Raw genomic sequence first — 24,634 nt, 5'->3', positions numbered from 1 at the left:
AACCCTATAACCCTAACCCTTGAATGCCTATAACCCTAACCCTATAAGCTTAACCCTATAACCCTAACTCTCTACCCTTAACCCTCTAACCGTAACCCTAACCCTATAACCCGAACCCTCTAACCCTAACCCTAACCCTAACCCTAACCCTAACCCCTAATCCTATAACCCTAACCCTCTAACCTTAACCCTATAACCCTAACTCTCTACCGTTATAACCCTCTAACCGTAACCCTAACCCTATAACCCTATAACCCTATAACCCTATAACCCTATAACCCTAACCCTCTAACCCTCTAACCCTCTAACCCTCTGACCTTAACCCTAACCCAAACCCAAATAACCCTAAACCTAACGCCATGATCAGTGAACAGATAGAACGAATCAAAGGTTTCACTTGATCAATGGTGCGTTCAAGGATCCCCCAAAAATCTCAATGCTCAGAATAAAAACGTTATCAGTGAAGCACAAACATAAACATTGTGGGCTCTTTAAACAGCAGTACCCGTATGCTATACATTGTACCTGTATTATCACATATTTATACATTGTTACCAACTTAGGGTGACTGAGGTGCTTATTTTCAGTGAAATTAATACAAATCAGCATATGTGATGTGATGTGATGATACACATGAAAAAGCATATTCTCCTTGACTTACTGTTAGCCTTTTGGAGGCATCCACTTCTATCATGCCCCGAAGTAGGTTCTGGCAGTCTGGAGGGATGAAGTGGGGCATGTGGAACACCCCTAACTTCACTTTCTCCAGCAGGTTCCTCAGGTTGTCGTCATCAAACGGCAGAGCACCCTGAAGGGAGACAGGGAAGGGGAAAAGTGAGCAAAATAATCGAGTTGTCACTTAAAGGCGGCTTGAGTGCAAAAACATGAGGAGGATATCAGAAACTGAATTTACCAAACACGTTCGCTCAACTTCTTCAATTTAGCAATTAGAGCAATCTCCCCTCAGCAATGACGCAAAATAAATAATAAACAGCAGTAAGATGAAAACAAGGGCATTTCTAATAATTACCCCACTTTGGCATTTAACGTGTTCATTTAGCATTATCAGAGTCATTCATCAGAGCGAGCTGACACCTCACAGATGCGGCTGCGTGATGAATGACAACCTCCAACGGGTGCAGGGATTGGGGGGAAGGGGGGGTGAAAGAGTGAGGAAGACGGAATGAAACAAGAAATGTTGGAGGGCGTGCTTTTGTAAGCGATGATCCGAGCTGGGGCTTAACGACTGTGGAGTATCTGCGTCACCCACATGAACATGAATTTCTGTATTACAGCCTGAAAACATGAAAGTTTTCCAAACGGGGGAAAAAACTTGACAAAGTTAAATTCTATAAGCCTATAAGTTGTATATGTGACAAAAAAAAAATTAAAACAAAAAACCCTATATTAAACTATATTAGGAAAGCAGGAAGTGAACAAATGTAAGAGTAGCCACGTTTACATGAGAAGTTTTTCTCTTTCCGAATTGAATCTTTCCGAAAGCAATGGTATACATGGAAATGAATATTCCAATTGCCTGTCTACATGCGCCGCTATAATCAACCAGAATAGTCAATGGGGCATGCCCAGTAAAACGTAAACACCAACATCACGTGATATCGACTTCCTTGAGTTTTTCTTTCACTTGTTGGAATAACTCCGTATTCCCAGTTTTTCGTTCGTCCGGTCTTGAAATTTAATTTGAATCAAAAACAAACTTTCCACAGCAGTCCAGTGCCGATTGCTTGCCTCCATTTTTTTAAAATCGAAAAACGTCTCGAGCTGTGTGTTACGTCATATCTCAGCATTCGCGGAAATAACGCACCCGGGAACAGGAAAAGATAAAGTTAAAGGGTAGGATTTAATAAGCTTTGCTTCTTCCTACTCCTTTTGGACACGTGGAACTGTGAACTGATTATGTGATGCATTCAATTGTAATCTAATGCATGTTCAAATGAAATAAAACCATTACCATAAGCTTAATGCAAGACGGTGGTAGATGACAGCCATGCACACACAAATGTAAGAAAAAGTAAATCCAAAAAACAAAGATATACACACAAGGCCTGTGGCTAAAGTCACTCTGTCAGCGATGGTATTCATTTTACGCAGCCTCCTTCCAGTTGGACTGGTTGAATTATTCATGAAGCAGGGGTGTGCACAGAAACTACAGTACAGCTGTCGATGAAACAAAACTGCGGGGCTGCACGATGGACAAAAAGACACCATTATGGGTCCTATAATGTGTGTCTGGATGCCGACTTAGCTTAAATTTAACTTCTATTACACTGAGGTGAAACTCAGTAAAGCGTACCGCAGGGGTCTCAAACACGCGGCTGGTGGGCCAAATGTGGCCCGCAGGACACTATTTTGAGGCCCCGCCTTGATATGAAAGTTTAATGTTAGTGCGGCCCCGTGCAAGTTTGATATGGATGCTGTATGGTATCATGTACCCAGAAAAAAATATTACGTTTGATTAATGTTCATGTTAAAGGTTAAATAACTGTTAATAGTTATCCTCCCTATCCGTGTGGAAGTGGTAAGTTTTTGGCTTTTTTAAGTTTAAAGGAAATAACTTGAAGGCTACCGTTTAGGTCGCTAGCTCTCTAGTTTGCGAGTTAGCATGTGTCTCAAGACCCTGCAGTTGCGCAATATGTTGTAAATAAAAAGAGTATAAATGTGACTATAGTCGTGTTTTGTCATGTCTACAGGGCTCTAATAATGCTTTGTTCATTTTAATCTGAAAAAAATAATTTGTCTACCCACCAACTATATGTGGTTTCTTAAGTTTTTATTATTTGCCGTTTTATTATTATTATTATATTTTTTTTATTACTGATTGATTTTCTTTATTCTTGATTTGTTTATTTATTTTTCATCTTATTTTGTGCAGAAAAATAAAAAATAAGATATTTGAGAACAGTGGAATGTTTTATCAGAGCTTTTATTGTAGAAAATCGGAACCAAAGCACTGAAAAAGTTTTTAATAAATGCGTTTTTTTTTTTTTTGGAAAACCTGATGCGGCCCAGCCTTGCCCAGACCCTAGCTCCAGTGGCCCCCAAGTAAATTGAGTTTGAGACCCCTGGCGTACCGTAACTGTGCCATCACATTGTCCCAAACTTTGCATTCGGCGACCAAAGAACAAGATCACAAACTCACCACCAACAGGGCGAAAAGAATGACCCCACAGCTCCACACGTCCGCTTTCCTCCCATCATACTTCTCCCCCTGAGGACGAGAGTGTTAATGTTCGGATTAGTAAAACAAGACTGAGGCCCGGAGAGAAGTCTAGTAAAAGAGCATATGATGTACGGCATAAAGCGGGGAAAAACACTATCAAAGGGGACAGATTATTCACATTTATAGCTCTGTGTTTTTTATTTCTGGGACTCTACTGTAATAGCGCTGCATGATCCATGGCTCCTAAAAGCCCGCTTTATTTGGAATGGCCGAGCTGCCTGGAGCGGAATATATTATGAGCTGACATCAGTGAAATTGTTGTTGAAAACGATCTAAAACTGAGCTTTTCAAACTTAATTCCGCTTAAGATCCCGCAGGACAACAATTCTTACACAGAATTACAAAAAAAACAACACAATAAACGGGAAAGCCAATACAGCAGGGGTGTCCAAAGTGTGGCTTGGGGGCTATTTTCCGGCAAGTAACTCATTATTACAAATATAAAAAATATTTCTTACTGATGAGATGTAGTATTAGATCCCTTGTGGTGTAATGGTGACTTATTTTAGTACGTGTCTCATATTGAGTTGACAAGATATACACGTTGTACTTTGTTACGGTGTAAATAAAAAATAGTCTGTAAAATGTGGATTAACGATTAACGACAGATTGTCACCGGTGTGTGTTTACCATTTAACTTTGACTTTTCTACCGTTTTTGTTTACACATTTTGCCTGACTGTGATTCTGCATCATTGCCAACAGCTAGCTGGCTAACATAATAAGGTAATAAATAAATACATTGATAAATTTACCTTATCTTTAATGTACAAAATGCATCGCAGTGGTCCTTGACTTTTCTGTATGTGGTCGTCGGTTAAAAAAAACGTTTGGACACCCCTGGCATACAGGATAATAACTGTGTTCACCGTGATTTTGGTCATATTTATTACTGTTTATGAAATGGTATAACCCATTAGAGAATAAACATGCCGCTTTCAATGTGGTCCAATAACGAGCATACGTACCTACCAGCAGACCCATTAGGTTAATAGGTGGTAGTATAGCAGAAAACAATGAAAAGCATGCTGTAAAAATGGCTAATAGATCTCCAGTGAAAAGATAACTTAGTTAACTCACCCTGATGACCTCTGGACACGCATAATGTGGAGATCTGAAAAAAAAAAACACACAAAAAAAACACACAATAAATGTGTAGAATTAAAAGAGTCAAATGTAAAATCAACTTTTAATACATTAGCATTCATTTCCCTGCAGCTGCATTAAAACTACTCAAAGAACAATTTGCACATTAAATGTCTTAAGAATTGAACGTGGATCAGGATCAAATGTGCCGGAGGAAATCTGGACCATCCTGAGGGTGTTTGTATTTGGATGTCCTCCTACTCGCTCCACCAAGGGCAACCAACGTCTTGCAGCAGACAGCAAGCAGAGCGACTAATCTTTCCAGCACCTGGATGTGCTGACAGTAAAGCCAATGATTGACACGTCAATATTGTGTTTAGATTTATCGAGCTCCCTAGCAGGGGTTGCTTCACAGGTGAGTGGAGTGGTTGTTGTGTCACTTGCAAGGTAGGCAAAAATCTAAATAAGCATTTATTATGTGTAAGGCCATCATTGAAACTAGTCTGCATCACCAATCGTTTTTGCATGTGTCCTTTTTTTTTCCATTAGATATCCTATAGAGACAAAGCTTCCACTTCAGTCTCATTTAATAGCAATAATGAATAAAAAATAAAAAATAAAAAATAAAAAATAAAAAATAAAAAATAAAAAATAAAAAATAAAAAATAAAAAATAAAAAATAAAAAATAAAATAAATAAAATAAATAAAATAAATAAAATAAATAAAATAAATAAAATAAAAAATAATATCAATAATGACAGTCTGACGTCTGTAAACATAGCATCCATTAGATGGCCTGTTCGTGTGTGTTTACTCATCTATCGCCGCCCCGATGTCCCGGCTCCTTCGGGCTGTCAAAATATCGTCCCGTTACAAGCGCCGCTACCACGTCAATGAGGAAGTTCACACGTGAGCACATACAATTTCTAACCTTCCTGATTGGGAGTGTCATGCTGCATTATGCAAATGAGCGCAGGAAAACAAAATCAAGCCCGAGACGCCACAAACACATAAACCGTAGCGGAAATATGTATAAATAAACAATCTATAATTAGCTATTATTATTATGTGGCACTTTGCGCTTTGTTATGCATGTGACATGCATATATACAGCTAAGTAAATATGTCATTTTTCCCCTTAGGGACAGGAAGTATTTCATCAATACATTTTCTATACTGCTTATCCTCACTAGGGTCGCGGGGTATGCTGGAGGCTATGTCAGGTGTACACCCTGGACTGGTTACCAGCCCACTACAGACCACATATAGGCAAATAACCATTCACACAGCCATACAGTACAAACTCCATGCTAATTCCCGACAAGACAGACAATACGTGCATGTCTGAATGCATACGTATTGTATGTTCTTGCCAATGGCGCTGTGCTCATCTACGCTGTATCTGTATTAATGTACACACTCTGAGACTCCCCCCAATCTACCTGGGGGCAGCGTCATCGGCTCCATTACCCACGGCAAAAAGAATACATTTGTGTCAAACTGCTGAATAGCGATGGTGGCAGATAAATGTGTTTAATTAAAAACTGCCATGTCTGCACATAAGATACGGGACAGTCAAAGGGGAATCAATAAATTGTCATAGTGTAATGTACCAACTTATGGAAACACATCATGTACTGCTATGATGGGGCGCCTGTGTGTAGTTTTCATGGGTATTCGTTTATGTGCTCCCACTTTTAACAAGCAGTATCTGGTAGGAGTGTAAGAAAATATCGTTTCTGCGATATTTTGCGATACTTTGTTCCACAATACTGTATCGATATGAAAAAGTATGATATGGATATTTTTAGGCATTTATCATAGACTGTATATGGTATTTAATCAAGTGCAGACACTACGGCAAAGTAGCACTACACAAAGTGCAGAAATTGACAAAACCCATGCCGTTTGTAAAATATGTCGTTTTTCCCGAATACTTTATTGGGAGTCCACTTAGCGAGACACCATGAGGACCTGCCGCTAGCAAGCAATGCCAAGGTCCTTTTGTATACTACAAAAGTAGTACTGTGATATTGCGGGTATTTTGTTTTTCAAATTGATATCACTATTTTGTTAAATAATGGTTATTTCATGCATCCTAAAATGACTTTTTACTGATGTTAGGTACTTTGTTCCACAAAAATACTCTTCCGATGGTGGATAAGTCAGGGACTGTATACTCTGCATTTTTTCACAGCTAATAGAATGTGAACATTTGAGCAGGATCTTAAGACATAATTTTTTTTTGTTGTTGTTGTAAATTTAAAGCTGGATTTTAAAGCTTTATTTATCCAAATACTACACTTTTTACAGAGGAAAGTTTGTGATACAGCATAACATACTGTTCTAATGGAATAAAAATGTGTTTAGTAAGTGCATATTGCTGGTGTAATTCAGTTTTTCCAGGAAATAATCTTTTACTACAAGAAAAACGAAAAAAAAAAATATCGCCTTATTAACAGTATCGTGATATATCGTATTGTGAGCCTAGTACCGTGATACGTATCGTATCGCCAGATTCTTGCCAATACACGCCCCTAGTATCTAATGTATAAAAGACATGGATACTTTTTGCAGCAATAAATACCGTTGTCATCTTCATGTCGCTTTTGTTGTTGTGCCCTTTCTAGGAAAAGGACACATTTCTGGTAGGCATGCACACATCCCTCTGCTTCCCCATCTGAGTCATGAGGAATTATGCAACAATTATGCCAGTATGTGCACGCACACTTATTTTTATTTAAGCGTGTTGTGACACGACAGTGGGAGGGGGTCCAAATGACCATAAATAGACAATGTAGATAAACCTAGGGCCATATTTTTGAGACAAGAGGATAAACGAAGCCTTGTCAGCACTTTTTTATGCAAGCCTGTTCTCTGAAGTGTGTGATATTTGAGTGTGTCTAATTTCAAATTTTCTCCGGAATTAGGTCTGAGTTTGGGATAGATGCTTGGGATACATGCTTGGTGTCATCTGATGTCACCACAGAGTAAACGTTCTTCAAGATTCTTCATGCCATTTGTGGTTGACATGCACTGCCATAACAATAAAAGTGTCTCCAACCTCTGGAAGACCAGGCCTGGAGGTCACACATAACCCAAGAATATGACATGGCCGTTATGACATCATGCAAAATGTCACTTCTTTGCGTGAGACCTCAAGAGGATCCAGGGATTTAACGAGGAATGTTTTGCTTTCTCTTTTGCTTTCTCTTTGCGTCACTTATTACAAAGGCTGAACTAGCCTCAATAAGGTGTGTGAAGACAACAAAATATACACTAGGAGGTTATGACAAGTAGTATTATACAAGTATTGTAATATTAACTAATAATAATTATTACTACCATAACAATCTACCATAACAATAATTATTATTAAAAATAAATAATAATAATAATGGTATATTATATTGTAATAATATACTATACATATATAACATATAATAATATTATATTATTATTATCATTATTATGATTGTAATAATAATAACAATGATAATAACTTAATTCAATACACTAGGAGGTTATGACAAGCAAGTATTATAATAATAACTAATAACAATTATTACTATTTTTATCATCATTATAATAATAATTAATAATAGTAGTATATTATATTATATTGTAATAATATACTATACATATTATAATATATTATAATATTATTTTAATGATATCATTATTATGATTGTGATCATCATAATAATCATCATCATATTTATTATCATAATATTAATAATAATAAAACATTTATAATATAAAATTATATAATATCATATCATATTATTAATAGAATTATTATGATAATAATGATAATAATGATAATAATGATAATAGTAATAATAATAATAATAATAATAATAATAATAATAATAATAATAATAATAATAATAATAATAATAATAATAATAATAATAAGTACTTAATTCAATACACTAGGAGGTTAGTAGTATAATAATAACTAATAATAATTATTATCATAGTAATAATAATTAATAATATCAGTATACTATATTATATTGTAATAATATACTATACATATTATAATATATTATAATATTATATTAATAATATCATTATTATGATAATAATAATAACAATAATAAAAAATAATATAAAATGTATAATATAAAAAGTAATATAATGTAATATAATATAAAAAATATGCACAATTTGTTTAAATATTCATGTTTTTTTGTTGTCCAATAATAGGCCGTATGTGGCGACAGTACTGCATATCAGTATTTGCAAGATGCTGTATTTTATTGATCAAATTCCTGATTTAGAATATTGACCATACATATTGATCCAAATCCAAATCCAATGCTCTTTCCTCAGCTCCATTTGGGCAGCTGTCACTTTAATGACATCTCCATTGCGTGCTAATGTGAAGCTTTCATCACCATCAAGTGTTCAGATCCGTTTTCCGACCAATCTGACCCTGCAAAATGTTCACTACACTTTAGGGTTCCATAAAAGGTTCGTGTAGTCGTCCCACTTTGAAAGTGACTTTTCTACTTCATTGCAGTCATTGTGGGAATAATGGGCCCGGCATGGTCATGACTAGCGCATCATAAAACCCAGCATCTGATGTGAGGAGAGACTAATGTGCGGCCATGGCCCTGGCCCTGCTCGCAGCCATGGCACACTCTGAGAGAGACGCCGTCTGTCCGTTCTTAAACGCCCAACACAACATCAAACATGGAAGCGATGTATGGGCATCTCGGTCCATCTGTTCTTCGCTAATTGTCAAGGTCATTTTAAAACAGGCATAATAATATGTTGTACATTACTCACCCGCAGCTGGTTTCCAAGAGACTGTCTCCAACCTGAAGAGAGGCCATGCCAAAATCTGCTATCCTGATGTTGTTCTTTTCATCAAGCAGCAGGTTCTCTGGCTTCAGGTCCCGGTGGCTGGAAGCAAGCAAGCAAACAAGCGGCGTGTTGGAGTTAATGAGACATGAATGCACTTCTCACGTGTGCTATTACAACCCGCATGAAGGTGAAGCAACACGTTCGCTCCATCAAACACCTAAGGGTCAAGCTCTAAATCCACGTTCATTCTTGCAACTCAGCACCTTCATTCTTTTGGCGAGCACCCCCCCCGCTTGTTCCACCACCTCCACCTTTCATCTAAGAGACTCATGCAGAAAACAAGAAGCTCCCACCTCGGTGCTGAAATGCTACAAGGTATGACAGCCCCCTGCTGCGCCCTTTTCTTCTTCCGTTTCCCTTCCTCTGCTCCCATAATGCCGCCCCTCTCATCTTGCAGACAGCCACCAGTTAGGGGGGCCAGCCCCAGACGTGGAGTTCATTAGCCGCCATTCATTACCACTAAACACAGTGAGGGGCATACTTTCTTTGAAAGAGACCAAGAGAAGGAATATCCAACGTAATGAATAATATAAATGTCATAGGTTCCAACATCCATTCTCCATAAAAGGTCAATAGTGTGGAGATATTGAATGTTTTAGTAGTTAAGGCACCATCAGCCATCGTGAATCCAGCGATCCGCTGGGTTACATTAAGAAGCACTAAAGCACAACATAGTACAGTGTATGCAGCACACACTCAGCCGCATTCATGTGATTGGATAAACAAAGCTAACACAAGCTAGCTTTCACTGGCTATTGATGTTTGTGAGGTGAGTTTCAAAGTTCAGGAGGGAGGGGGCTGGTTAGTGGTTTCTGAGGATGTGACGCAATGAATGATTGGTCTGATGAGGAAATATTTGTTTGTTATTATATTATATAACACTATATTATAATAATATATTATAATAACAAGTTCATCCATTCATTCATTTTCTACCGCTTTTCCTCACGAGGGTCGCGGGGGGGCTGGAGCCTATCCCAGCTGTCTTCGGGCGAGAGGCGGGGTACACCCTGGACTGGTGGCCAGCCAATCACAGGGCACATATAGACAAACAACCATTCACACTCACATTCATACCTATGGACAATTTGGAGTCGCTAATTAACCTAGCATGTTTTTGGAATGTGGGAGGAAACCGGAATACCCGGAAAAAAACCCACGTGGAGAACATGCAAACTCCACACGGAGATGGCCGAAAGCGCAATCGAAGTCGGGTCTCCTAGCAGTGAGGCCTGTACGCTAACCACTCGACCGCCGTGCAGTAATAGTACCCCCATGCGGTAATATGGTAATATTTTTCCATATCTATTGTCAATCTAGAAATAAATTATTGTGATATATCGCCATGTTGAAATATCGTCACACTCCTACCGGCCGCCCTGTTCTCAGGATACAGCTTTTCTCCAAACAAGAAATATTGTGCCGTTTTATTTTCATTATATTATATTATATTATATTATATTATATTATATTATATTATATTATATTATATTATATTATATTATATTATATTATATTATATTATATTATATTATATTATATTATATTATATTATATTATATTATATTATATTATATTATATTATATTATATTATATTATATTATATTATACAGTTACATCTGCCATGTTGGTTTAAGAAACCCGCCAGCAAGCTGTCACAAAGTACGTTTAAAATAATGATTCAGGAGGGGGAACATCTGTAAACATTTAGCCTTTGGACGGAGTGCCACATCACAATGGACGCTTCACTTATGTGACATTCGCTGCAGCTTGTTTCCTATCCTGAGGGATTAGCTGTCATTTGGTTTAGTATCACGACGACACCCTATGTGATCCTATTGGAATCGAAATCATCCTCAGATTAACTTCTATCTCCTTATTTAGATTTTGGATGAGTTGATTTTCCTTTTTTGTGTTATTATTGTTACACAAAAAGGTCGCAACATTTAAAAACATGTCATCAAATACGAATATCCAAGTACTTTCTGACTATCTGACATGGCCGTAGACATAATCCTGAAGAGCTCATCATTGTGTGAGCACAGGCTAATCACATGCAAAACACAAAGACACACACCGCAAGAGATGAATCCAAAGAGGCGACAAGGCACCAATGAATTAATTTACCGCCGGTTTCAGGGGACATAGTGCATCTGGAGAGGTGCTGAATTATTGGTTGGCGGGTCTCTATAACGTCTCCATAATGGGACATTAGCGGCCCTAAGGAAACAAATTGGCTGCCCCTTCGTCCTATAATCTTACTCACACTGCAGGCTTTGCACAAATATTTCTCTCATATTTGCAATGTAAAACTCTATAATTAATTCCGAAATAATATATTTTTAGACAGGCCTGCAGAAAATAAAACATGGAGGTTACTGAAATGCTTGCCGCAATGTGAACACATGACAGGAAAGTGCAAAAATAAACGCCAGCTTCAATAACATTGTTCGACAGTGAAGTGTGGCGCACACACACGCAGGCGTGTAACAACTGCATGTACGTACGTATAGCTACATGCTGTCTGAGGAAAAGGAGCACCCCGGTGGTGCTGTTAGACATGATTCCTGCAATCCAACACCAAGAGCTTAATTGTCTGTGATCATGTGCAAGAACCATGTTGATTTCTTCTGTCTTACAGAACCATGTAATGGCCCTCTAATGGTCTTGGGAGATGTACATGTAGGAATACACGTAACATCAGCCATACTTCAAGTAAACACGTCTGGTCGATCGCAAAGGCTAACAGATTTGACAAAAAATTTACATTTTACAGGAAATGTTTTGATACTTTGTTGTAAAAGTCTGGTGAGCTTCACTATCTAATGCTCCATCTTGGAAGTGCATTCAGCCGAGTATAACATTTTTAATACATTTGATGAGTTGGTGTAAAAAAAAAAATAGTGCTTTTTCCTCTTTATGGAAGCACCTTCCACCTCACACACGCCTACGCCCTTTCAGGATAAGGAGAGTGTTTTATGGTCCGGTTAGCAAGGATAATGATGTCACAGCTAAAATAATGCATAAGGCTAAAAATAACCATTTAGCTAAAAATGTCATCCAATACTTCTCTACAAGAGAGGAGAAATATGATCTCAGGGAAGAAGTACATTTGAAACACTTCTATGCTAGGACTACGTTATGCTAGCCATAGCATTTCAGTATGTGGAATCAAACTATGGAATGGATTGAGTAAGGAAATCAAACAATGCACAACGATGAGCCAATTCAAGAAACAATACAAGCAGTTGATGTTTGCTAAATACAAGGATGAAGAGTCTTGAACCAGTCATGATGTGCTATATAAAAAAATAAAAATAAAAATAAAAATAAAAATAAAAATAAAAATAAAAATAAAAATAAAAATAAAAATAAAAATAAAAATAAAATTTTTTATTATATAAATTATAATAACAGTTACTGATTGTAAAAGTACCAGATGGAGGGGTAGGATTTAATAAGCCTTGCTTCTTCCTACTCCTTTTGGACATGTGGAACTGTGAACTGATTATGTGATGCATTCAATTGTAATCTGATGCATGTTCAAATGAAATAAAACCATTACCATTACCATTACCATTACATTAAAAACACCATACAGGGTGTAGAAAGTCATTGTGTTTAATAAATGTTTCTGCAAACTTTATATTATTGGTGACGTGCTGGTAACCTGTCATGGTAATAAGCTTCAAAATGGAAAAAATAAGAAATGGGAATGAGACAAAAAGCAATTTATTGCAAACATACATTAAAGTGAAATAGGCCGTTCATCAGCTCATCAAAAGTTTAAGACCACAGCCTTCAAAAGACAAAACCTTGGCAAAAATGTTGATTCATTTTGATCTGGGGTGCTTTTCCTTCAATGGAAGAACGGACCGTGCAGTTGTGCAGGGGCGTCAAAAGGTAAATTTCTGTGTAGAGATGTTGCAGGGGGCATCCCTCATGACTGAAGACCCTCGTCAGTGTGGTAATGACTGGGTTATTCAACAGGATGATGTTGCAGTTCAACAAAGTACTTCTTCCCCTAAATTCGATTGAGAACAATTGGGGATGGACGGCATTTTTAAAATAAAAATGGACACCAGGTCCCGACAGTGCATTACTTCTGTGAAGGCATCTTAACCCCCTGGACCAACATTCTGACTAGCCTCCTACAAAAAGGCGAACCTAAGGGCAGCAGCCATTTTTACAGCATGCTGCCAGGAATTTAGTAGGTAAGAAGGACACGAATACAACAAGATAGATACCGAAGAAAATGATGCCTCTCTGTGGGTTTAATGCAATCTTAAGATAAAGTGTAATGGCCACACGTGAGAAAAGAACGAGTCCGTGGGCAGAACACTGCTCAACTTGTACACGTTCTCGCCACCTCACCTGGAAGATCTTGGGAGTCAGATTACAGTTCCCAGGCATTATCTCCCCCCCACACACAGTCAATTAGTATTTAAGTCACACATACAGCACTGTTAACTGACTCACTGGTGCCATTACTAACACAACATGGGTGAGAAGGCTTTTGGTCACGCTGCAGGCCGGGCGGAACCATGCATTGATTTCTTTTGTTTTTGCTTTAAATGGTTTGGAGGTTCAGAGTCATGAAAATGTATAACACAGTCCGGGGAAAGCGTGCATGTCCAACGTGTGACAGGGTGGGAGGACAAAGTGACTGGGGTGTTAACCCTGATTCACTTGACCTCGGGCTGATTGTCATCGCCTTCTCAGAGCGGTGCCACTGAGGAAATCAATACAATGTAGCCTTTCTTCTCATATGGGAACTGAATCATCGTGTCCAGTGGTTGTCACAGGAAGTCAGTCGACTCTTTGGAGAGAAGAGATTGTGTACAAAAGTGATTAGAAGACATATGAAATAGAATAATTTTTGGGTTACTACTCATGATGTCCAATAATATTTGTTGTGGCAGAAAAATGACATATTGGTTCATATTTGTGTTGTTTTTTTTCTGACAGTAATGAATCTGGGAGTAATGACAGCTTGCGCTCTCTGAAATAATTTTCAACCTTGGAATTCAGCTTGTAATGGTAATGGTAATGGTTTTATTTTATTTGAACATGCATCAGATTACAATTGAATGCATCCCATAATCAGTTCACAGTTCCACATGTCCAAAAGGAGTAGGAAGAAGCAAAGCTTATTAAATCTTACCCCTCCATCTGGTACTTTTACAATCAGTAACTGTCACATTTGTTCACTTCCTGCTTAATTTTAATTTTAATTTTAATTTTAATTTTAATTTTAATTTTATACATTATTATTTATATTATTTTAATTATTATTTTATATTATTTATCTTATTTTTTATTTATTTTAGTTTACTTTACTTTAGCTTTCCATAATACAGTTTAAGGTTTTTTTTTTTTAAATAATGTTCCTCGTATTAGTTTCGTATTAGTCCCGAGTTTCATACTTTGTATGTCATACTTTGTTTGTCATATGGATGTTTGTGCCACATAGAAATGTGCAGCTTTCCAAACTGTTCAATACCAGCATTGTTCAAGAGGATTATTATTTCTGATTTTTTTTCAGACTAACCTGTCTTACCTGTTCATAGTAATGTATTATTTTTGTTGTCTTTTGATTATTCTTTTTCAATGACTTATTGAGACAAAATGTTAAAAATAAAAACTTACATTGCATATTGCTGTATTTGTCAAACAAGAAAAAGATTGCACTCTGTGACCATAATTAGAACTATATGTTTGAAGTAGTCAGGATGAAGCCTTCCTAAAAACACTGTTGCAGCTGCCAAACGTGGTGGTGGTAGTATCATGCTCTGGGGTTGTTTTGCCGCCAGTGGAACTGGTGCACTGCACAAAGTGAATAGAACCACGAAGAAGGAGCTATACCTTCAAATTAACCTCATCCCAACAGAAACTTGGACACAATTGGGTGTTCCTTCAGGATGATAATCCCATGTGCACATCGAAATTGGTTTCGGAATGGATAAAGCAGGCACAAACAGTGTTTCCCATACATTTATTTATTGTGGTGGCCCACCATGGATACAATTGGACCGCTAAAATAGATTTGGGGCTATTTTTCACCCTCGCTCATGAACATATTTTAATAGGATTTTGTGAATGTAGCTTGTCATTACGACAAACCATATTGCCACTTTTTCTGGTATTTTTGGACTCTTTTGGAGATTCAACATAAAGCAGGTCCTGTGTAACCTTTTGAAAGGATCTTACCGAATCCCAAAGCTCAAGAAAATCAGCAAATTGAAATGAATTTGACCAATTCTGCCAAAATCATTCATTCATTTTCTACCGCTTATCCGCACGAGGGTCGCGGGGGTTGCTGGAGCCTATCCCAGCTGTCTTCGGGTTAGGGTTACCCTGGACTGGTGGCCAGCCAATCACAGGGCACATATAGACAAACAACCATTCACACTCACATTCATACCTATGGACAATTTGGAGTCGCCAATTAACCTAGCATGTTTTTTTTTTTGGAATGTGGGAGGAAACCGGAGTACCCGGATCCCACGCATGCACGGGGAACGGTGGGATTGAACTCGGTTCTCCTAGCTGTGAGGTCTGCGTGCTAACCACTCGACCGCCGTGCAGCCTCATTTAATTTTATATCATATAATTTTCAATTTATTTACCACTGAAGATGTACGTTGCATTATCATGCTATCCCGGAATGAGAAGGGTTCAAATAAATCATTGAAGGAACAACATTAACACAACATTAATGCCATACAGTCGTTCGTCGTTTATCGCAATTAATTGTTTCCAGACCCGACTGCGATATATTAATAAATGCAATATTTTCACGACATGAAATAATATCACAGTAGTCACTTTTATAGCTATTATTGTTTATTTACGCTACAGTGCTTACCACTTCCACACAGAATGAGAGGATAACTTTGTTTCAATTTACCGTTTTGGACAAGGTAATGTAATGTAAGGTACTACTGACATCTAGTGATGAGAATATTACATTCGACTAATGCATCCACAAAAAAATATAATTGATTCATTCATTTTTGAGAAACTACAATGTACAAGGAACCACTCTACTCCTTTACAAGGGTCGGAGTAGATTCCGCCAAGGTTGTTACCTCTCTTAGGTAAAAGTGGAAATTAGCTTTCTTAACAAATATCCTTGCTTCAGCATTAAAAAAAAAAAAAGAAGCTGACCTTGGTTTTGGAGCTTGAGCTTCCTTTGCAAAAATGGATTATTCCAGGGCCACTTAGTATGAGTATGTATGCAAAGCTAATCTCCGCACAAGCATGTGTGAAGATGAATCTGTAGTACATAAACATATTATTTTACACACATTTGAGATGCTCTAAGTAATGTGTAAGGAACAAATAATCCTTCTTTTACTGTAATGTCATTGGATGCACAAATACTAGCGTGAGGGAGCGATGTACAAATGACAAAGTGGCGATGCATGACTCTGACAGGAGTCGGCAGGATCGGCAACGTGTATTTACCTTCAACCGCACCCTTTACGTGATGAGCCACACCCTAATTGGAGATGGAAGAAGAATGAGGATCTTTTTCGTGATGACTTCGGCATCTTTTTATAAGCGCGTTAGCGAGCGGATTTGAGCAGCTAAGTAAAAAGATGACAGCAAATAAATTTACTGGTGAATCTTACCACAAAAGCACTGTGATAATCTGGATGTGTGCACGCACTAAATGTCAGGTGCTTTACCCTAATTGGATTAATCCTTACTACTCACACTAATTATTCACTACGAACTTCCCTTCCCTGAAGGAAGACAGATCAGCTCCGTAAGTGGTGCGATATTCTTCATGTAAAGTTTAAATGCATTTATTTAGTATTTGAGACTGAATAATATAATATAGCTGCACAATAACACGAGCAGAATACATCATCTACAAACTCTAAAGTCTGTCAATATCGCTGTGCAAAGCAGACCCCGCATAGCTTTAATTATTCATTATTAACAGCGTAAGCCGGAAACTAATTGTTTTTTCAATAAATTAAGTACACAAAGCATATCTAATAAGTCACACGCACATCATCAAATAAAAAATTCATCTCAGCATTACCATTGCTTGACAAACAATGCAATTCATGTGGTTCCTTTTAATTGCCCGGGCAACAAACCGTTTACGACCAAAAGGATGTGCATGACAGAGGCACTCGTCGTGACAATGCATAATACACATGAGGTACGACCCAGTAAAAAGTACATAAAAAAAGCCCGGGTAAAGCTTGTAAAGATCTGCCACAAAGGTGGATAATGTGCTATAAATGACTTGATGAATATTGCAAAGCCGGTCCCTGAGTTTAAAATTTTATTTACAGCCTAAAGCGACAAAAAACAACAAAATAAGTCAGTTTCTGTCCAGCAGAAATGCTGCTTATACCGGAGCCTATCTAAGCTGTTTTTGGGGGAGAGGCGGGGTACACCCTGGACTGGTGATCAGCCAATCACAGGGCACATATATAGACAAACAACCATTCACACTCACATTCATACCTACCAGAGTACCCGGAGAAAACCCACACATGCACGGGGGGAACATGCAAACTCCACACAGAGATGGCCGAGAGTGGAATTGATCTTGGGTCTCCTAGCTGTGAGTCATTCGTGCTAACCACTCGTCCACCATGCAGCATATAATTAAAATGGTATATGGAAAATACAGTTCACCCCATATGCAAGGGGGTGCATAAAAATCATTAATTCATTCATTTTCTACTGCTTATCCTCACGAGGGTCGCGGGGGTGCTGGAGCCTATCCCAGCTGTCTTCGGGCATGAGGCGGAGAAAGCCCACACATGAATGGGGAGAACATGGAAACGCCACACAGAGATGACCGAGGGTGGAATTGAACTCAGGTCTCCTAGCTGTGAGTCCTGCGTGCTAACCACTCATCCACCGTGCAGTCCATAATTAAAATGGTATATGGAAAATACAGTTCACTCCATATGCAAGGGAGTGCATAAAAATCATTAATTCATTCCACACAGAGATGGCCAAGGGTGGAATTGAACTCGGGTCTCCAAACTGTGAGACCTGCGTGCTAACCACTTGTCCACCGTGCAGCCCATAATTAAAATGGTATATGGAAAATACAGTTCACTCCATATGAAAGGGAGTGCATAAAAATCATTAATTAATTCCACACAGAGATGGCCGAGGGTGGAATTGAACTCGGGTCTCCAAGCTGCGAGGCCTGTGTGCTAACCACTCGACCACCATGCAGCTGCTATTATAACAGCATTTTACTAATGTAATTTGTTGACTTTGCAGCATAATGCTGTGGATTCCTATAGTGAAACCAGCCTCCTTTGTACAAAGTCGCTTAATTAAGTTCGGTCCATTTTAGTGTATTTGTTTAAGGAGCAGATCTGCCAAATCCAAACGCATCGCTGCAACGCGCCAACTGTCTCAATGATGTGTTTGCTCAGTGCGTACATACAGTATGTCTCTGTGAGTTTTTTTTTTTTATCAAAAACTTGAGTCAACAAACGGAATCAAGTTTACCATCTTCATCACTAAGTTCTACACAACTGCTGCACCCACAAGTTGCCAATATATTTACAACAAGCTCCTAACAACACCCTGCATAGTCCACGCCGCTTATGTCTCACTGAGTGTTTTCAGTCAACAAACAGAATTAATCATGCAATCGTGTAACAAACACAATTTAAAAACAGCACACAACACATTCGCCCTAAACCCAAAACACACAAACAAAAACGGCGTACAAACATGCGAGCGTACTTACCATATGGAATGACTGTGGCAAAAATCCAAAGCAGACATGATCTGTCTGAAGAATTTCCTCGCCTCTTTCGGCGTTAATCGGCCTTTCTTCACCAAGTAGTCAAACAGTTCCCCACCGGACACAAGTTCTAGTACTAGGTACCTGAAAAACATCAACAGGGTGCAAAAATCATTCAAAAAGAGAGCTTGTGTTTTTTATGAAGTCACAAAAATCAGTGATTTTCAACCTTTTTTGAGCCACGGCACGTTTTTTTACATTGGAAAAATCTTGTGAAGCAACACTAACCAAAAATGTTCCAAAATGTCACCACGACCTCACACGTGCATCAATAAGTCTATGGGAGGAACCAGGTAGGTGTTGCCACACGGACCAATATTACATTGCTCTGCCAGTCTTTACACCACAGACACTCCACAGTAGCCACGTTTTTACATCACCACTTTTTCTCTTTCCAAATGACCTTTCGGGAAACAATGGTATCCATAGAAAGGAATATTCCAATCTCTTGTCTACATGCGTTCGTGAAAATCAACCAGAATAATCAATAGGGCATGCCCAGTAAAACGTAAACATCAACATCACGTGATACCGGCTTCCCCGAGTATTTCTTTCACTTGTTGGAATAACTCCGTATTGCCAGTTTTTCGTCTGTCCGGTCTTGAAATTTAGTTTAAATCAAAAACAAACTTTGCTTAGTCCAGCGCCGATTGCTGGCCTCCATTTTTAAAAGTGAAGAACGTCTGGATCTGCGTGTTACGTCATATCTGAGCATGCGCTGAAAGAACGCACCCGGGATTTATTTTTTAAACAGGAAAAGATCAAATTCAATCTTGCTAATATTTTATAATTAAACTCAGGACATGTTTTATATAGATATATATTTTCTTTTTTAATAAAACTGGACTTGTGAATAAAGTATAGAAGGGTTTAGATTCTGTTTCACAGATGGCGGTAATGCATACGAAAGCTGCTTGCCAACCGCCAATAAACAACAGAAGAAGAAAAACACCACGAAGAAGAACGCAGTCTGACAACTTTCCGTTTGAGCGGGTACAAGATACCTCAATTGGATTGGTTAAAGGAATATTCCATCCCTGTTCAATTCTTTCCGTTTGAGCAAATAAACCAAATGCAATTGGAATATTTGGGTCCATGTATACTATTGACATAATATTTGCAAATGATGATTAATAAATGTTAATTATAAAAAGTGATATTGGATAATTCCTCACGGCACACCTGACGGTTTCTCAAGGTGCACTAGTGGTTGAAAATCACTGACCTAAATGCTAGGTTTTGCTTCTAAAATCAGTAATTTTATATCCTAAAGGCTGTTTGTTTTTATACTTGGACCTCTGCTGTCTTTAAAGTGTCCCCAGCGATACATGTCTGTTGCTCATAGATGTGAAGTGTTCTGACACTGACCTCCTGTGGGAGGCATCAGGAGGATGACAGAGTAACATTACACTTACTGTGGATGTCAACTTTAGGACCTGAAAAGCCCTCCTGTGCTAAAACAACATGACAGTCTAGTTCAGTTCATCAAGCCAAAGAGACTAAAGGGAGACTCCTCATTGTTATTGTTGACGGTGGAAGAGGAATCACATCAACACACACACACAAAAACACACAGTACTTCCTACTCGTATTTTTTAGCCGCTACACAGGTAGACCATGTAGGGTTGGTGGCAGTCTATCATCATGACTGCGCGGCCATGCTCCCGTGCACCGAGGAGACACGAGGAGATGAATCTTCGCAGAGGCCCACATGAAACAGACTGTGGGCTGATAGCCAGTTTTGCCCTGTCCTGCTCTGAACCGGCTTCCTCGTTTATTCTGTGCTCAACCTCCTTTTATCTTCACTACAGCTCAAACTGAATGTCAGACAGCAGGTGAAATACACACTTTGTACTCTCTCTCCATAAAGTATATGGACCAAAGTAATGGCACGCCAGGCCAGTACAGGGAGTAAAATATATTGTGTGTGTATAAAAATATGGAGTTGGTCTCGTCTATGTTATAACAGCTGAATTTGATATGGTAATGGTAATGGTAATGGTAATGGTTTTATTTCATTTGAACATGCATCAGATTACAATTGAATGCATCACATAATCAGTTCACAGTTCCACATGTCCAAAAGGAGTAGGAAGAAGCAAAGCTTATTAAATCCTACCCCTCCATCTGGTACTTTTACAATCAGTAACTGTTACATTTGTTCACTTCCTGCTTTCATAATATAATTTCCTAATATAATTTAAGTTTTTTTAAACTTTATTTTATTCATTTTTATTTTTTATTTTATATACTTTAATTTTTTTAAATATTTTATTTTTTCAATTTTTATTTTTCAATTTTTAATTTTTAATTTTTTTTTAATTTATTTAAAAAAAAAATTATTTTTATTTTGTCATGTACCGAAGTACGGGGTGATATGAGCATCCAATGACATAATGTGTACCATAGTGCGTGTCAATATAGTGATATATATAGCACATCATGACTGGTTCAAGACTCTTCATCCTTGTATTTAGCAAACATCAACTGCTTGTATTGTTTCTTGAATTGGCTCATCGTTGTGCATTGTTTGAGGTCCTTACTCAATCCATTCCATAGTTTGATTCCACATACTGAAATGCTATGGCTAGCATAACGTAGTCCTAGCATAGAAGTGTTTCAAATGTACTTCTTCCCTGAGATCATATTTCTCCTTTCTTGTAGAGAAGTATTGGATGCCATTTTTAGCTAATTGGTTATTTTTAGCCTTATGCATTATTTTAGCTGTTTGAAGATGAACTATATCAGCAAGTTGAAGTATTTGTGATTTTAGAAATAAGGAGTTAGTATGTTCTCTGTAGGCGGCAGTATGAATTATCCTTACTGGCCTTTCTTGCAGTACATTTAGCGAGTGAAGATTGCTTTTATACATTAGTACGATCTTTATCCTTAATGATGTTGGCGACAGTCCAGTGATTGGAATGAGTGCACCCAATCAAGTCTCATGTTTACAGAACAAAAATTACATTTAAATGTATTTATGGGAATGTGAACAATCCCATAAACCGAGGACCAACTGAAATGTAATTATTGACGTAAATGCTTCTTTACTAATGTTCAGTGGCAGCCATGCACATATATGTACATGTAAACATACAAAGGCGATACATGTAGAGTAGCTCGGCCATTTCAACACTGACAGCTGAAATTAAGATGAAGACTTTTCAGCCATTTCATTATAAATCACATTTCCACATCTACATCTTGTCATCCATTATGGCTACCATCTGTCTTTCTTAAAGGTATCTTGTATATCTATGATATAATCATTCACGGGTGACAATGAAGTATTCTTTCATAGAATATTGACGCCATAATGTATCAACTCCACTTCCATTTCACTCTAACCTATAAACACATTTTCTGGGGATTTATACCACCAGCCTCGTAAATCGTTTTAGTTGTGGGACAGCTGACACTAACACTGTTTATGTCTTAATATAGACATTGGACACAAACCGGCAGTATTAGTAGTATTCATACTTGAGCTACTCATGACCAGCCATCAATGAAATGTGAGTCAAAGAATCCATTTATGTTACAAATCCGAATATTTTGCTTTTTTTTTTTATAAGCTGAAAGCATATCACACACTGCTGTATGCCTTATCCCATTTAGCTTGTAAAACTCAAGATGAGAGCTAATTGAATTTAGTTGACAAATCGTCCTCTGTGGTTCAAGAGGCTGCTGCAAATGACCGATGGGCTTGTCATTCACCGCGGGGAGAAGTTAGCAAATAGCTTTATGAATGCGTCTACATGAGTGTGTGTGTGTGTGTGCGCCGCGGCCACGGCAGGCTAATGCAGCTGTCACTCTCCATGCCTAATGTTTCTTAACGTAAATGGTGTTGCCGCTGATGAGTGTGTCACGTTGTTTACATTAAGGATACTTTCTCTCCCTATTAGCATTCCCCAAGCATGAGCGACTCAATCGAATGCTTCGTGCCAATACTAATGGAGCGTCGGCGCGTCGAAGGTAACTTGCTGCCCTCAGATCATAGCAAGCCAATTAAAAACGTTCCTTGAGGCAACAAAATCATCTTGGAATTTGTGGGAAAAACAGCCTACAGTTATCAACAAATCTTTGTATACATCCTAAAACTCATTACTATGTGAAGTGCAATTAGTATCAAGTACATTTGAGAGGAATCCAAAAACTGGGGCTTGATACTTACAAGTATTTTTTATTTTCATAAACATCGTGTAGCTTTAAAACATGCGGGTGTTCTATGAGCTTCAGAATGGCTATTTCCCGCTCCACCTGTATAAGAGAAGATGGAAAGGAAACAGGGGTAAAGAAGGATGTAATAGAAAAAGGGGGGAGAGAGAGAGAGAGAGAAAAAAAGATTTGATTAGTGATATGTCAACATATATACTATGTAATGTAATAGCGGACTCGACAAGCACAAACACCGTAATCTGAAGTCACCCTGTAGTCAAAATGGAAGGAAAACAGTATTTACAATGTCTCACTTCTTCTCTGAGGTTACTCGTGAAGGTCGGTGTTGTAGTTTCAGAGCAAGGAGAGTAAACAACAAAAGGAGCGAGGAGAGAGAGAGAAGTTTCAGCACCTTGGACAGCAGACTATTATAAATTTGATTTCAAACTTGAAATTCATTCATTCATTTTCTACTGTTTATCCTCACAAGGGTCGCGGGGGTTGCTGGAGCCTATCCCAGCTGTCTTGGGACGAGAGGCGGGGTACACCCTGGACTGGTAGCCAGCCAATCACAGGGCACATATAGACAAACAACCATTCACACTCACATTCATACCTATGGACAATTTGGAGTCGCTAATTAACCTAGCATGTTTTTGGAATGTGGGAGGAAACCGGAGTACCCGGAGAAAACCCACACATGCACGGGGAGAACGTGCAAACTCCACAAAGAGATGGCCGAGAGTGGAATTGAACTCGGGTCTCCTAGCTGTGAGGCATGAGCATTAACCACTTGTCCACTGAGCAGCCCAAGAAGAAAATATTAATTCATTCATTTTCTACCGCTTATCCTCACAAGGGTCGCGGGGGTGCTGGAGTCTATCCCAGCTGTCTTCGGATGAGAGGCGGGGTACACCCTGGACTGGTAGCCAGCCAATCACAGGGCACATATAGACAAACAACCATTCACACTCACATTCATACCTATGGACAATTTGGAGTCGCTAATTAACCTAGCATGTTTTTGGAATGTGGGAGGAAACCGGAGTACCCGGAGAAAACCCACACATGCACGGGGAGAACGTGCAAACTCCACACAGAGATGGCCGAGGGTGGAATTGAACTTGGGTCCCCTAGCTGTGAGGCATGAGCACTAACCACTTGTCCACTGAGCAGCCCGAGAAGAAAACATTCATTCATTCATTTTTTACCGCTTATCCTCACGAGGGTCGCGAGGGTGCTGGAGCCTATCCCAGCTGTCTTCGGACGAGAGGCGGGGTACACCCTGGACTGGTGGCCAGCCAATCACAGGGCACATATAGACAAACAACCATTCACACTAACATTCATACCTATGGACAATTTGGAGTCGCTAATTAACCTAGCATGTTTTTGGAATGTGGGAGGAAACCGGAGTACCCAGAGAAACTCACGCATGGGTGGAAGGTGGAATTGAACTTGGGTCTCCTAG

General features: G+C 38.5%; 1 protein-coding gene across 11 annotated transcripts in view; it reads right to left on the bottom strand.

Moving 5' to 3' along the window:
* LOC131131273 (serine/threonine-protein kinase BRSK2-like) overlaps positions 1–24,634 on the bottom strand; it is a 217,397-nt gene that overhangs the window by 33,503 nt on the left and 159,260 nt on the right. For all 11 annotated transcript variants that reach the window (XM_058075838.1, XM_058075834.1, XM_058075835.1 and 8 more), the window contains 6 exons: positions 23,180–23,265; positions 18,949–19,089; positions 9,125–9,241; positions 4,321–4,354; positions 3,161–3,229; positions 662–808 (listed from right to left, as the gene is read on the bottom strand). In XM_058075838.1, coding sequence (XP_057931821.1) covers positions 662–808; positions 3,161–3,229; positions 4,321–4,354; positions 9,125–9,241; positions 18,949–19,089; positions 23,180–23,265 — 594 coding nt within the window. The remainder of the gene's footprint in view (positions 1–661; positions 809–3,160; positions 3,230–4,320; positions 4,355–9,124; positions 9,242–18,948; positions 19,090–23,179; positions 23,266–24,634) is intronic.

Source organism: Doryrhamphus excisus, chromosome 6, assembly GCF_030265055.1.
Source record: "Doryrhamphus excisus isolate RoL2022-K1 chromosome 6, RoL_Dexc_1.0, whole genome shotgun sequence".
In the NCBI taxonomy this organism is placed as follows: Eukaryota; Metazoa; Chordata; class Actinopteri; order Syngnathiformes; family Syngnathidae; genus Doryrhamphus; species Doryrhamphus excisus.
This window is presented reverse-complemented; position numbering and strand designations above follow the sequence as displayed.